This window comes from Pseudophryne corroboree, chromosome 11 (assembly GCF_028390025.1).
Source record: "Pseudophryne corroboree isolate aPseCor3 chromosome 11, aPseCor3.hap2, whole genome shotgun sequence".
Taxonomy (NCBI): domain Eukaryota; kingdom Metazoa; phylum Chordata; class Amphibia; order Anura; family Myobatrachidae; genus Pseudophryne; species Pseudophryne corroboree.
This window is the reverse complement of record NC_086454.1, coordinates 56,055,479-56,069,576: the sequence shown is the minus strand read 5'-3', so window position 1 is coordinate 56,069,576 and position 14,098 is coordinate 56,055,479. Positions and strand designations below refer to the sequence as shown.

Sequence of the window (14,098 nt, the reverse complement as noted above, 5' to 3'; positions counted from 1 at the left end):
TTAACCTCAATAACATTCATTTCCACTCATTTCCAGTCTATTCTGAACACCTCACACCTCACAATATTGTTTTAGGTCTAAAAGTTTCACCAAGGTGGCTGTATGACCAAGCAAAGTGACACAAGTATGCGGCACAAACACCTGGCCCATCTAGGAGTGGCACTGCAGTTGCAGACAAGAAGGCACTATTCAAAAACTAGTCCCCAAACCGCAGATGATGCAAAGAAGAAAAAGAGGTGCACCGAGGCTGCTGTATGACTAAGCCAAGCGACACAAGTGTGTGGCCCATCTAGGCATGGCACTGCAGTGTCAGACAGGATGGCACTTTTCAAAAACTAGGCCCCAAACAGCACCTCATGCAAAGGTGTCGAAGAGGTGCAATGAGGTAGCTGTATAACTAAGCCTAGTGACACAAACAATTCCCACTGGAATTATATGTCCAAATCACTGGAATTAAATGGCAGTACCACTGGACATAAACGGAAGTGTCAGACAGGATGGCACTTTAAAAAAATTGTCCCCAAACAGAACATGATGATAATAAGAAAAAAAGGTGCAAGATGGAATTGTCCTTGGGCTCTACCACCCACCCTTATGTTGTATAAACAGGACATGCACACTTTAACAAACCAATCATTTCAGCGACAGGGTCTGCCACACGACTGTGGCTGAAATTACTGGTTTGTGTGGGCCTCCACCAAAAAAAGAAGCAATCAATCTCTCCTTGCACAAACTGGCTCTACAGAGGCAAGATGTCGACCTCATCCTCATCCTGCGATTCCTCACCCCTTTCACTGTGTACATCCTCCTCCTCCTCACAGAGTATTAATTCGTCCCCACTGGAATCCACCATCACAGGTCCCTGTGTACTTTCTGGAGGCAATTGCTGGTGAAGGTCTTCCTGGAGGAATTTATAATTCATTTTGATGAACATCATCTTCTCCACATTTTGTGGAAGTAACCTCCTACGCCGATCGCTGACAAGGTTACCGACTGCACTAAACACTCTTTCGGAGTACACACTGGAGGGGGGGCAACTTAGGTAAAATAAAGTAAGTTTGTGCAAGGGCATCCAAATTGCCTCTTTTTCCAGCCAGTATACATACAGACTGCCTGGCATGCCTACTTGGATGTTGTCAACGATGTAATCCTCCACCATTCTTTCAATGGTGACAGCATCATATGCAGTGACAGTAGACATGTCAGTAATCATTGGCAGGTCCTTCAGTCCGGACCAGATGTCAGCTTTCACTCCTGACTGCCCTGCATCACCGCCAGCGGGTGGGCTAGGAAATCTTATCCTTTTCCTTGCAGCCCCAGTGGCGGGAGAAATTGAAGGTGGAGCTGTTGACGGGTCACGTTCCGCTTGAGTTGACAATTTACTCACCAGCAGGTATTTGCACCTCTGCAGACTTGTGTCTGCCAGAAAGAGAGATACGCTGGCCAAAATGTAGTGCTCTGATTTCAACAGATTGACCACCCTTGAATCCTGGCAAAGCGAATGAAGGGCTCCATACACAAGTCCCACATACTTTGCGGAATCGCGCCGTCTTAGCTCCTCTTCAATTTCTCCAGCTGCTTCTGCAAAAGCCTGATGAGGGAAATGACCTGACTCAAGCTGGCAGTGTCTGAACTGACTTCACGTGTGGCAAGTTCGAAGGGTTGGAGAACCTTGCACAAGACAGAAATCATTCTCCACTGCGCTCGAGTCAGGTGCATTCCCCCTCCTTTGCCTATACCGTAGGTGGATGTATAGTCTTTAATGGCCTTTTGCTGCTCCTCCATACTCTGAAGCATATAGAGTGTTGAATTCCACCTCGTTACCACCTCTTGCTTCAGGTGATAGCAGGGCAGGTTCAGGCGTATTTGATGGTGCTCCAGTCTTTGGCACGCGGTGGCTGAATGCCGAAAGTGGCCCCCAATTTTTCGGGCCACCGACAGCATCTCCTGCACGCCCCTGTCATTTTTCAAAAATTCTGCACCACCAAATTCAATATATGTGCAAAACATGGGACGTGCTGGAATTTGCCCAGATGTAATGCACGTACAATATTGGTGGCGTTGTCCGATATCATAAATCCCCAGGAGAGTCTAATTGGGGTAAGCTATTCTGCGATGATGTCCTTCAGTTTCCGTAAGAGGTTGTCAGCTGTGTGCCTCTTACAGAAAGCGGTGATACATAGCGTAGCCTGCCTAGGAACGAGTTGGCATTTGCAAGATGCTGCTACTGGTGCCGCTGCTGTTGTTGCTGCGGGAGGCCAAAAATCTACCCAGTGGGCTGTCACAGTCATATAGTCCTTAGTCTGCCCTGTTCCACTTGACCACATGTCCGTGATTAAGAGGACAGTGGGTACAACTGCATTTTGTAGGACACTGAGGACACTTTTTCTGATGTCCCTGAACATTCTCGGTATCGCCTGCCTAGAGAAGTGGAACCTAGATGGGATTTGATACCGGGGACACAGTACCTCAAACAATTCTCTAAATCCCACTGAACTAATGGCGGATACTGGACGCACGTCTAACACCAACATAGCTGTCAAGGCCTCAGTTATCCGCTTTGTAAAAGGATGACTGCTGTCATATTTCATCTTCCTCACAAAGGACTGTTGGACAGTCAATTGCTTACTGGAAGTAGTACAAGTGGTCTTCCGACTTCCCCTCTGGGATGACGATCGACACCCAGCAGCAACAACAGCAGCGGCAGCAACAGCAGGCGTACCATGCAAGGATCCTCCGGAGGAATACCAGTTAGGAAAGGATTCCTCAGTCTTGCCAGTGACATGGCCTGCAGGACTACTGACGTTCCTGACTGACGAGGAAGTTGACGTTGAGGAAGTTGGTGGTATGGCTTGCAGGAGCTTGGGTACAAGAGGAAAAAGGGATTTAGGTGTCAGCGGACTGCTTACGCTCTTACCCAAAGTTTCACAACTTGACACTGACTTCTGATGAATGCGCTGCAAGTGACGTATAAGGGAGGATGTTCCTAGGTGGTTAACATCCTTACCCCTATTTATTACAGATTGACAGAGGCAGATATAATTCCACACCGAATAGGTGGCTTTTTTGGTATTTTGCCCAGGCATCACAATAGGCTTCTTCATCCCATGGACAACAGGTGTCTCCCCTGGTGCCTCATTTAAACAAACCACATCACCATCAGAATCAGAAACATCACCTTCCTCCTCAGCACGGGAGGCGGTCAACATCCCGCTGGACGGGATCCCGGCGGTCGAAATACCGATGCCGGAATCCCGACCGCCACAATCCCGACATATTCTCCCTCCGTGGGTGTCCACGACACCCATAGAGGGAGAATATAATAGTGTGCCGAGCATAGCGAGGCACCGTGCCCGCAAGGGGCTGTGTTCCGCTCACCACCCCTGTCGGAGGGAGAATATAATGGTGTGACGAGCGTGGCGAGCGAAGCGAGCACGCAAGGGGCTGCGTTCCGCTGGCCACCCCTGTCGGGATTGTGTGGTCGGGATTCCGGTGTCGGTATTTCGACCGCCGGGATCCCGTCCAGCGGGATTACGTACTGATCCCCTCAGCACCAGCAACACCCATATCCTCATCCTGTTGTACTTCAACAGTGACATCTTCAATTTGAATATCAGAAACTGGACTGTGGGTGCTCCTTCCAGCACTTGCAGGGGGCGTGCAAATGGTGGAAGGAGCCACCTCTTCCCGTCCAGTGTTGGGAAGTTCAGGCAGCGCAACTGCCGTCACACTTGGACTCTCCCTGTGGATTTGTGATACCATCTTAGAACGCACAGTTCTTTGCTGTGCTTTTTCCAGCTTAACTTTTTTAATTTTTCTAGTGGGAGGATGAGGGCTTCCATCGTCATGTGAAGCTGAACCACTAGTCATGAACATAGGCCAGGGCCTTAGCCGTTCCTTGCCACTCCGTGTTGTAAATGGTATATTGGCAAGTTTATGTTTCTCCTCAGACCATTTCAATTTCTTTTTTTGGGTCTTTTTACTGAACTTTGGCTTTTTGGATTTTACATGCCCTCTACTATCACATTGGGCATCGGCCTTGGCAGACGACATTGATGGCATTTCATTATCTATGTCATGACTAGTGGCAGCAGCTTCAGCACTAGGAGGAAGTGGTTCTTGATCTTTCCCTATTTTATCTTCCAAATTTTTGTTCTCCATTATTTTTCTGGAGTTATATAACACAATATGCGGCACAGGAGAGCGTACCTCTACACCTCACAGGGCAAACCCTGTAAAAATTATTTGGATTAAATATTAATAACCCCTTTATTTGGAGTAAATAATATACAGCACAGGACAGCACCACTGAATTTATAAGGCAGCACCACTGGACTGGATTTATACGGAATTATATGGATTTATATGGAATAATATAGCAGGATTACTGTAATTATATGGCAGGATCACTGGAATTATACATCAGGATTACTGTAATTATACAGCAGGATCACTGGAATTATACGGCAGGATTACTGGAATTATACGGCAGGATTACTGGAATTATATGACAGTACCACTGTAATTATATGGCAGTACTGGACTGACTGATGCACAGGACACTACCACTGGTCTGATGCAGGACATCAACACAGCAACACTGTAAGGGACTTGTTACTATACAGTAGCACTGGACATATAGCAGCAGAGGACACCACCACTGTGACTGGACAGATGCAGCACAAGACACGGACACTGAGAGAACGGAGACACGTCCTCTCTTTACACTCTCCAATGCCGGAGTGAAAATGGCTGCGACGCACGGCTCCTTATATGGAATCCAAATCCGGTGAGAATCCGACAGCGGGATGATGATTTTGCCTCGTTCTGGTTTTCGAGTCAGGCAGGAAAACCCTTGCCTGACTCGGATCCGGGCTCGGAACGTGAAGTCCGGTAGGGTTCGGTTCTCTGAGAACCGACACCCGCTCATCTCTACTCTTTATATGGCCGAAGACATCATAATTAGTATCAGCACTTGTACCCACCCTTGCTGAGTGCAAATGATCTGTCCGAAACTGGAGTCTGTCTCTGGTCATAGGCCTCAAATAAGCATGTGCCGACGAATCTCCTATGCATTTGTTCAGTACGCCCATACAAACACAGCTCACTTATTGCCCAGAACCTCCTTATTTTATGGAAAGCTACTGTAAGTCTGCACGAGATTCAACTGTTACAGAGCTCCTTGCGATGGTCACTTTGTGCGGCATGTGCAGGCCATGTTTTCTTTTAACGATGCCTTCACAGTCGGCATATGATTGCGAGCTGTGCCCAGCTTTGCACTGACTGACAATCAGACCTTATGGCTATATGGCTCCGGTACGATTTACCTCCGCACGGGATGCCGAAGGTCAGTATACCGAAATCGGCATCCCGAGCGGTAGAGTGCCGGCAGGGTAGTGAGTGCAACGTAGCCCCTTGCGGGGCATCGCTCTGCACAGGAACTATTCTCCCTCTATGGGTGTTGTGGACACCCATAGAGGGGGAATCACCTACCTCGCCGGTATACCAGCGGCAGTGTGGTGCCCTTGTCCAGATCTCGGCGTCTGTATTGTGACAGCTGTGATCCCAACGATCGGTATGCTAACCGCTTACCCTCTATATGTTTATAAGTAATTTATGTTCCTTTTGGCTCCAGTTGGCTGTCCATGTTATAAAATATTATCTACATTATTAAAGTAATTACATTTTAAGCAGATATCCATTCTAATTATGTTATCGTTACATTGGTGAACTGGACTAACTTATTTATTTTTTTAATTACAGGATTGTTTAATGTACTATTATATTATTTTTGTTCTTTAAGATCAGATTTTTGGGATGAGAAGAATATATGACAATACCACAGTATGGCATTAACTTCTCATCATAGATAAAGAAACACAAGTACAGCAGCACTGCACGGCTAAGATAAGGGAAGTGGGCAGCAGGTCAATAATTCCTCTTGATCCAATCTAATAATGTAACAATAAGAAAGGCTAAGGAGTCTGCTACCAGGAAGAAAATTAATATTTGTTCCTTTGACAGTAGAGATGAGTGGAAATTTCTGATCTGTTCCACAAAATGTGTGACTTGTTCTCTTTACGGGTTTGAAAAATGACAGTTAGGAGCTGATCGGCTGGAGCATTATCACCTTCCACTTATCACTTCTTTATTACTGCTTTATCACTTGTCCAGGCTTAATACATCTGCCCCAATATTTGGCACATTTTTCTTCTGAAATTTAACCCTAGGTGTTCCCTAACTGCCCCTAAAGTTTGTCGTTGTTCTTGTATTATTTAGGCTGCCTCCCAGTAATGCAAAGAGATGCCCATCGGATTCATAGCAATCTTATTTGCAATTGCGTACACATTCATGACTAACAAGTAAAAAGCAGGGATCTTTGGAGCTGTATAGTCTAGTAGAACTTTTGAGCTAAGTAGCCTAGTAGAACTTTTGAGCTAAGTAGCCTAGTAGAACTTTGGAGCTAAGTAGCCTAGTAGAACTTTGGAGCTAAGTAGCCTAGTAGAACTTTGGAGCTAAGTAGTCTAGTAGAACTTTGGAGCTGTGTAGTCTAATAGAACTTTGGAGCTAAGTAGTCTAGTAGAACTTTGGAGCTAAGTAGTCTAGTAGAACTTTTGAGCTAAGTAGCCTAGTAGAACTTTGGAGCTAAGTAGCCTAGTAGAACTTTGGAGCTAAGTAGTCTAGTAGAACTTTGGAGCTGTGTAGTCTAATAGAACTTTGGAGCTAAGTAGCCTAGTAGAACTTTGGAGCTAAGTAGTCTAGTAGAACTACTAGTAGTCTAGGAAAACTTTGGAGCTGCGTAGTCTATGGCTACGCAGACTGGACACAGCAATAGTTGAACAAGTGCCATGTTTTAGCACGTACGAGCTCGCAGCTGATGGCAGATACACACCCTGAAAAATGGGCATGACACGCCTGTGTTTTACCAGTAACTCTCCATAAACTTCCAGCTGACACCTCCAAACAGTCACTACCTGTCAATCACCTTGCAATGTAATCCTTATTGTGAGTGTGATCACATCGGAACCATCACGCATGCACACTGCGTTCGTAGCACATGCACAGTCTGACGGTAATCGATCCGTTGTGTGATAATCAGCCATTGTGTACAGACATGAATTAGTCCCATAGTATCACCAGATTGTCAAACCAAAGCACGGCAGACTGTTCTACTGTAAAGCTCCATTCACCGGGCATTTAACAGTGATTTTGCCCACCTTTATCATCACCACTGATTATATGGATTAGCTGCTGGCTTGAGTTAGTTGTTTAAGTGGAATACATATGTATTCCAGTGGATGGGATGCCGGCTGTCACTATCCTGAAAGCGGCATCCCGCCCCCGAGGATGCCGGCAGCGCGGCAAGCGGTACGAGTCCACTTGTGGGCTCGATGGCTTGCTGTGCTTGCCACAGGATCTATTCCCACTCTATGGGTGTCGTGGACACCCACGAGTGGGAATAGCCCCTGTGTGCCGGTATTCTAGCTGTCGGCATTGTCGGCTGATGGGATTCTGGTGTCCATATCCTGACCGCCGGGATCCCGACAGCTGGCAAATTGATTGCCTCCTGTTTAAGCAACATGAAAAGGGAATGATTGGCAGGGGCAGCTAGCCCCAAGTTGGCCATCCCCAATTTTGGCAGAAGGTCAAGGCCACATATGATTGTGAATCTGTTTTCTTCATTCAGTCATCCAGAACAGATCTAAAAATATTCATGTTTGGTGTTTGGATAACAGAATATTTGACTGGAACAATGACCGAGCTGTTTTCATGGCAAGAGCTAGTTCAGGAAATCAATGAGTGAAACGTATAGTATAGAGTGTATGGTGGCCAATACCGGGATCAGTAGGATCCCAAGATTTAGGCCTAAAATTGGGTGGGATTCAATCCTGGGATTGGAGCTTCCAATCCTGGGGATTTCAGGATTAGCCAACCTCTTCTATTTTCAGTGCCGGGCAGCGTTGAGCCTCTTCAGTGGGCTCAAATGCTGCCTAACCCCCCTGCCTCCAGCTGTGCGCACTGCGTAGCATGACATGATGTCAGAGGTCTTGATGTGCAGCCTGATGCCAGCCACTTAGACCTCAACGCCCACCTGTCCAGAGTCTGGTAAATTGTCTAGGGTTTTGCTGTGCTGGGCTAGGGGGACATTGAAAATGTTTAATTTAAACACAACAAACCAATCCCGGGAATCCCAGGATTGATCATTTTTCAAACCCAATTCCCGGGATTTAAAAAAATGGCCAGGATTGGCCTCGCTAATATAGTGTTATGTGTATGGGGATGTGATACAAGTTGTGTTACCAAAACTATGTGATTTCTACAGGGGTACAATTTATTTTTTCTAGATAGTGTCACCACTTAAAAATGTATTAAAAATGGCGGCACTAGTATTTGTTTAATTAATAAAATGGAGAACACAAGTAGTTACTTACCCTGGTACCCACCTGCCCAGTGTACAAGGAGGAGCTCATGTTACTAGTCCTAGTGTGTAGCTACAGTATACACTTATGCTTTTTTACTGAGGAAGTATCACTCTTATAAATATCCAGCCAGTTAGCTGTGCGTCAGTCGGAGGTTCAGTTTTATTTCTGGGAAAGGAATAGATTAATTTCCAGTTCTAAATATTGCAACTATGTAAAGGACATCCAAACAAAACAGAGTGTATCAATGTTGCAAATTTCCTATTATTCTGTGACCTCTTACATTTATTTATGACTCACACAGTAATACAATGGAAGCCACATATCACTCGTATGCAGCCACGCGGTAGTGTCCTCATGTAAGATATAGCGGTGAAGTTTGACATTTTCATATTCATTGGTAAAATTGCCACTGCTCCTACTCATACTGTGCTATGGGAATCTCTGTTTTCACCCCTCCATACATTGTTGTGTGTACTTTTCATGTTCGAACAAAGAGAGAAAAGAAGACTCCTGCTGGAACGCTCTTTTATAATGTGTTTTTATTAAAACATTAAATATTTATTGATATACATTAGAAAGTGTCTTCATTTTCTTCCTCCAACAATACAAAGGCAAAAAAAATAAAAAAAAAATCTATGAAAGGGGGGATTTAGAGATGGGGCACAATTGTGTGATAATACATAGTGTGGGTGCAAAGAGCACAGAAAATATCAATACAGAAAGGTGATCTGTTTATAAATATTAATATAAATATAAGTATAAATATAGGGGAAAGTAAATGCATGCCTTATACTGTAATGTACATTGTGTACATAAAAATATAAAAGGTTAAATAAGTTGTGACAGTTATTTTAAGCATTGCATGAAGTCCACATCTTTACTGACAGATAACTGGATAAGTAATCCAGGGGCAGATGTATTAAACCTGGAGTAGTGATTAAGCAGTGATAAGTGCAATGTGACAGATAATGCACCAGTCAATCAGCTCCTAACTGTAGATTAACATACTGGAGCTAATTGGCTGGTGCGTTATCACCTTCCACTTATCACTGGTTTATCACTTCTCCAGGCTTAATACCAGTGGTGCAAGTGTGCGGGTACGGGTGGGTACGGCGTACCCTTAAGAATTTAGCCGTGGGTACGCCGTACCCACACCGACGGGCCGCCGCACCTCGCCGCTCCCTCCCTCCGCTGCTCACTGCCGCTTCCCGACGTTCACCGCCGCACCGCCGCTGATGTGAGGGGAGGAGAGCGCAGCCTGCGCCTCTCCTGCCCCTCAGTGTCTTCGTTTAATTCAGCGCCGCCCGTGAGCCAATCAGAGCTCGCGGGCTGCCGGACCGCGAGCTTTGATTGGCTCACGGATCGGCGCTGAATTGAACAGACACAGCCGCACCCGCCGCCCGCCGGACACTGAGGACGCCTCCCCTTACACACAAGACAGCAGCGGTGAGCAGGGGAGCGCATACCTGGCGCTGGGGGCATGTATATCTGGCAATGGGGGCATGTATACCTGGCACTGGGGGCATGTATATCTGGCAATGGGGGCATGTATATCTGGCAATGGGGGCATGTATACCTGGCACTGGGGGCATACCTGGCACTGGGGGCATGTATATCTGGCAATGGGGGCATGTATACCTGGCACTGGGGGCATATCTGGCAAAGGGGGGACATGTGTATCTGGCACTGGGGGCATACCTGGCACAGGGGGCATGTATACCTGGCACTGGGGGCACATCTGGCACTGGGGGCATATCTGGCAAAGGGGGGACATGTGTATCTGGCACTGGGGGCATATCTGGCAATGGGGGCATGTATACCTGGCACTGAGGGCATATCTGGCACTGGGGGCATATCTGGCAAAGGGGGGACATGTGTATCTGGCACTGGGGGCAAATCTGGCACTGGGGGCATATCTGGCACTGGGGGCATATCTGGCAAAGGGGGGACATGTGTATCTGGCACTGGGGACATGTGGCACTGCAGGGACATATGTATCTGGCACTGGGGGCATATGTGGCACTGCGGAAATATTTGTATCTGGCACTGGGGGGCATGTATATCTAGCACTGGGGGCATATCTGGCAATAGGGGGACATGTGTATCTGGCACTGAGGGCATATCTGGTACTGGGGCATATCTGGCAATGGGGGATATCTGGCACTGGGGGCATATCTGGCACTGTGGGTGCATTTCTGTATCTGGCACTGGGGGGCAATGTATATCTGACACAGTGGGGGCATTTTTGTATCTGGCACTGTGGGGTAATGTGTATATGGCACTGTGAAGCAATGTGTATCTGGCACTCTGGGGGCATTTGTGTATCAGGCACAGTGAATAAATGTATATCTGGCACAGTGAATAAATGTATATCTGGCACTGTGGGGCAATGTATATCTGGCACTGTGAGGCAATGTGTATCTGGCACTGTGAGGGCATTTGTGTATCTGGCACAGTGAAGCAATGTATATCTGGCACTGTGGGGCAATGTATATCTGGAACTGTGGGGCAATGTATATCTGGCACTGTGAAGCAATGTGTATCTGGCACTGTGGGGCAATGTGTATCTGGCACTGTGGGACAATGTGTATCTGGCACTGTGGGGCAATGTATATCTGGCACTGTGGGGCAACTTATATCTGGCACTATTGGGGTCATATGTGTATCTGCCCCTCCCCCCGTATGTGTATCACGCCCCCATTTTAATTGGCCACGCCCCATGTGGCATTTGGCCACACCCTTTTTTTAGCACGCGCACATAGTACCCGTAAGACATTTTTTCTACTTGCACCACTGCTTAATACATCTGCCCCCCAATTTGTAAATTCACAGATGTTGCAGTTTTTAAGATTACAATTCATAAACAAAGTTGCACATAAATACATTAACAAATATAAAAGTAATACAACAGTAAAAAGTGACATACAATAAGTAGCAAGATAGCTAACTGAATGTTCCGATTCTGAAATTTGTCTACTAGCTGTACCATTTTTGCCAAGGTTGAAGCACATCCAGATCTGCCACCATAAGTAATATAAACTAACATGTATACTTGGGAGAACATGCAGAATTAATAATGATGCTAACATAACTTTGGGAAATATTTTTTTTTTCTCATAATCTTTTCAAAGTTAAGGCCTGTAAAATAGAACAATAACTAAATATTATAATTCCAATCAGCCCATTTGTTGGCTAGTTAGATTGAAAATCTGTTAATGTATGTAAGTAAATGACAATTGGTTGTTTGCTCCCAAATGCTGGAATATGAACAAAATTGGTCGCTCATACAAGTTGGTCAAATCAAATGGATTTAACCAACTTATACGAATGAACGTTTTCATCCATTTTCTGGAGTTTGGGGCAAACGTCCTCTAGTCTTTTTGCTCCCATGTGATAGTATTAGAGATGTTAGGGACCCATGTTATGAAGTAACCTGGTCGCGGTACATGGTCCCACATATTTGCGCAAATGTGTGCTAAGAACTTCACTTATACTCCATGTTAATTGTGAGAGTTTATCTAATTATTTTTATTATTAGTGTTCTTAGTGCTAGGAGTGTGCATCATTATTTCTCTTCCTCCCATATACAGTATTACCAGATTTTCAATCCAACCAGCCATCTAGTTGGCTGGTTAGAATGATATCCTTTAGATGTATAGCCAACTTAATAAGCAATGAACGCACACATTCGGTTAGAATTTTGAGCAATAGATTAGGGTTTTTAAGTAAAATAGGGTCCCTTGTCGGGTGCTTCAAGTTTAAATGTATTGATCAATTCGTGAACCAATCCCACACTGTTTATTATTGTTAGTTATTATGATAAGTGCAGAGCCTCTGTGATTTTTGATTTATATATAGATTAGATAGATAGATAGATAGATAGATAGATAGATAGATAGATAGATGCACCCTCCTCTCCAGCCAGTTGCTACCAGCGCTGAGTATAAGTAGGCTATAGCAGTATGCTATGATTTCCCTACTGCACAAGCACAAAACGCTGGGAAAAAGGCCACCGCGCAGTTTTCCCACCGAGTTTGCAGAGCTGTAGGTACCAGTGCGGGCCTCCTGAGAGGTGTATTCCGTATTGAGGAATATGGGTGCAGGGTGTGTGGTGTGGGGCCCCTGGACGCAGAGGCCCGTGTGTACCGCTCAACTTGCTCCCATTATAGATTTGCCACTATGTGCGTATGCAGACAAAGAAATAAAGTGTATTCCTAGGGAAACTGGCAGATTGCCAAACTATGAAAATAACCTTTGTCACAAAGGAGGTTAAAAAAGCCCTCTGGGTGTGAAGGATTTATAATTACCCCTTAATACGGTCCTCTCATTGCAATCATGCCAGGATGCGTGTCACAGGCTACAACTTCATGCACCAATTCCCCAATCATCAGGTGCCTGACTCATCTCTCCAGTAACAATGATCAGATCTGTGACGGTACAGAGATTAGCCTGTCCTCCGTCACTGCATATGTACCCACACTGACAAGAATAATAGGGGCTCCAATTGTGTTAAGATGTACTTTAGGCACTTATCTACATTTCTTTAATGCATTTTTTTTTTTTTTTTAGTTTTTTCCCCAGGTTTCTTTTGTCACGTCTCTGCTTTATATCTAATGTTCCAGCCCTTCAGTCCCCAGGGAGCCCACAGCTCAGTCTATCACCCAACGGGTCTGTGCTTTGTCTCATTTCACTGGTATCATTCTGAGTGATGTCATGAAATGTAATTGCCTGCTACAGACTCTATTCATCTAGCGATCCTCTCACTCTGATCAGATTGTATGTTATTAAGACAGGTTACGTTAATACTTTAAGCAGAATTTTTAATGATGTTAATCTGTGTTGAATAGGGTGCATTTGGATTTTTCCAAAGCTGAGCTTGCTGCTGTTCTGCGTACAGATGTATGTGTCACTTTGTCATTTAACAGCAGCTGAAGGCAGAGCCGAACATTTAAACAGTTCTCACTCGCTGCTTGGCGCAATAGGGAATATATTCTTAGGTATTTCTAACAATACTTCTTAACAACTTGTGTGTTTTTCTTTTTTTGACACATTCATGGAACACAGCATTTGAAAACTGGTTGACAGAATGCACTATACTGTAAATGTCTTTTTTTTTCTTTTACTCTTTTAGGCATGTTTAAAAGTAAGAGTGGGACGGACAAAGAGCACCAGCTGAAACCATCGAGGAGAAGCATGCCATGTTTAGCCCAGAGCCAAACACACCCTCAGCATCTCAACAAGCAGTCATCGGTACACCAGCAGAATAAAGTCCAGCCTCAGCCTGTTAGTGAGGGATCTGCAGCAATCGATGTAGAGCAACAGAGAGGTGAGTCCTATTGATTTCTATTATTTGATTCAAGGTCAGAATACTTGGGAGCTGAGTTATACCTCTAGTGATGTGTGATACAGTCTACAAGATGTAAATATAGTGCTTGGGCAAAAGTGTAGAGAAACCGTATAAAAAAGAAAAGAGAAGAAAAACAAATAGAAAAAGAAAGTGTGCTGTTATAGCAATTCAGTGTTATCGCTGCACAGGAAAAAAAACTGAGGCATCAGTTCTTAACCATAGACAGGCTGTGATAAGGCACAGGCAGAGGTACCTACTAAGACAGCAGTGACCGTTACAGAGAGTGAATGCTAACGGAATCTAGGAAACACTTTTGAGTCATAAATAA

General features: G+C 45.1%; 1 protein-coding gene across 5 annotated transcripts in view; it reads left to right on the top strand.

The window, feature by feature from the left end:
* The window catches only part of ANO3 (anoctamin 3), a 1,051,220-nt gene that overhangs the window by 534,403 nt on the left and 502,719 nt on the right, over positions 1–14,098 (top strand). For all 5 annotated transcript variants that reach the window (XM_063944334.1, XM_063944333.1, XM_063944335.1 and 2 more), the window contains exon 2: positions 13,555–13,749. In XM_063944334.1, coding sequence (XP_063800404.1) covers positions 13,555–13,749 — 195 coding nt within the window. The remainder of the gene's footprint in view (positions 1–13,554; positions 13,750–14,098) is intronic.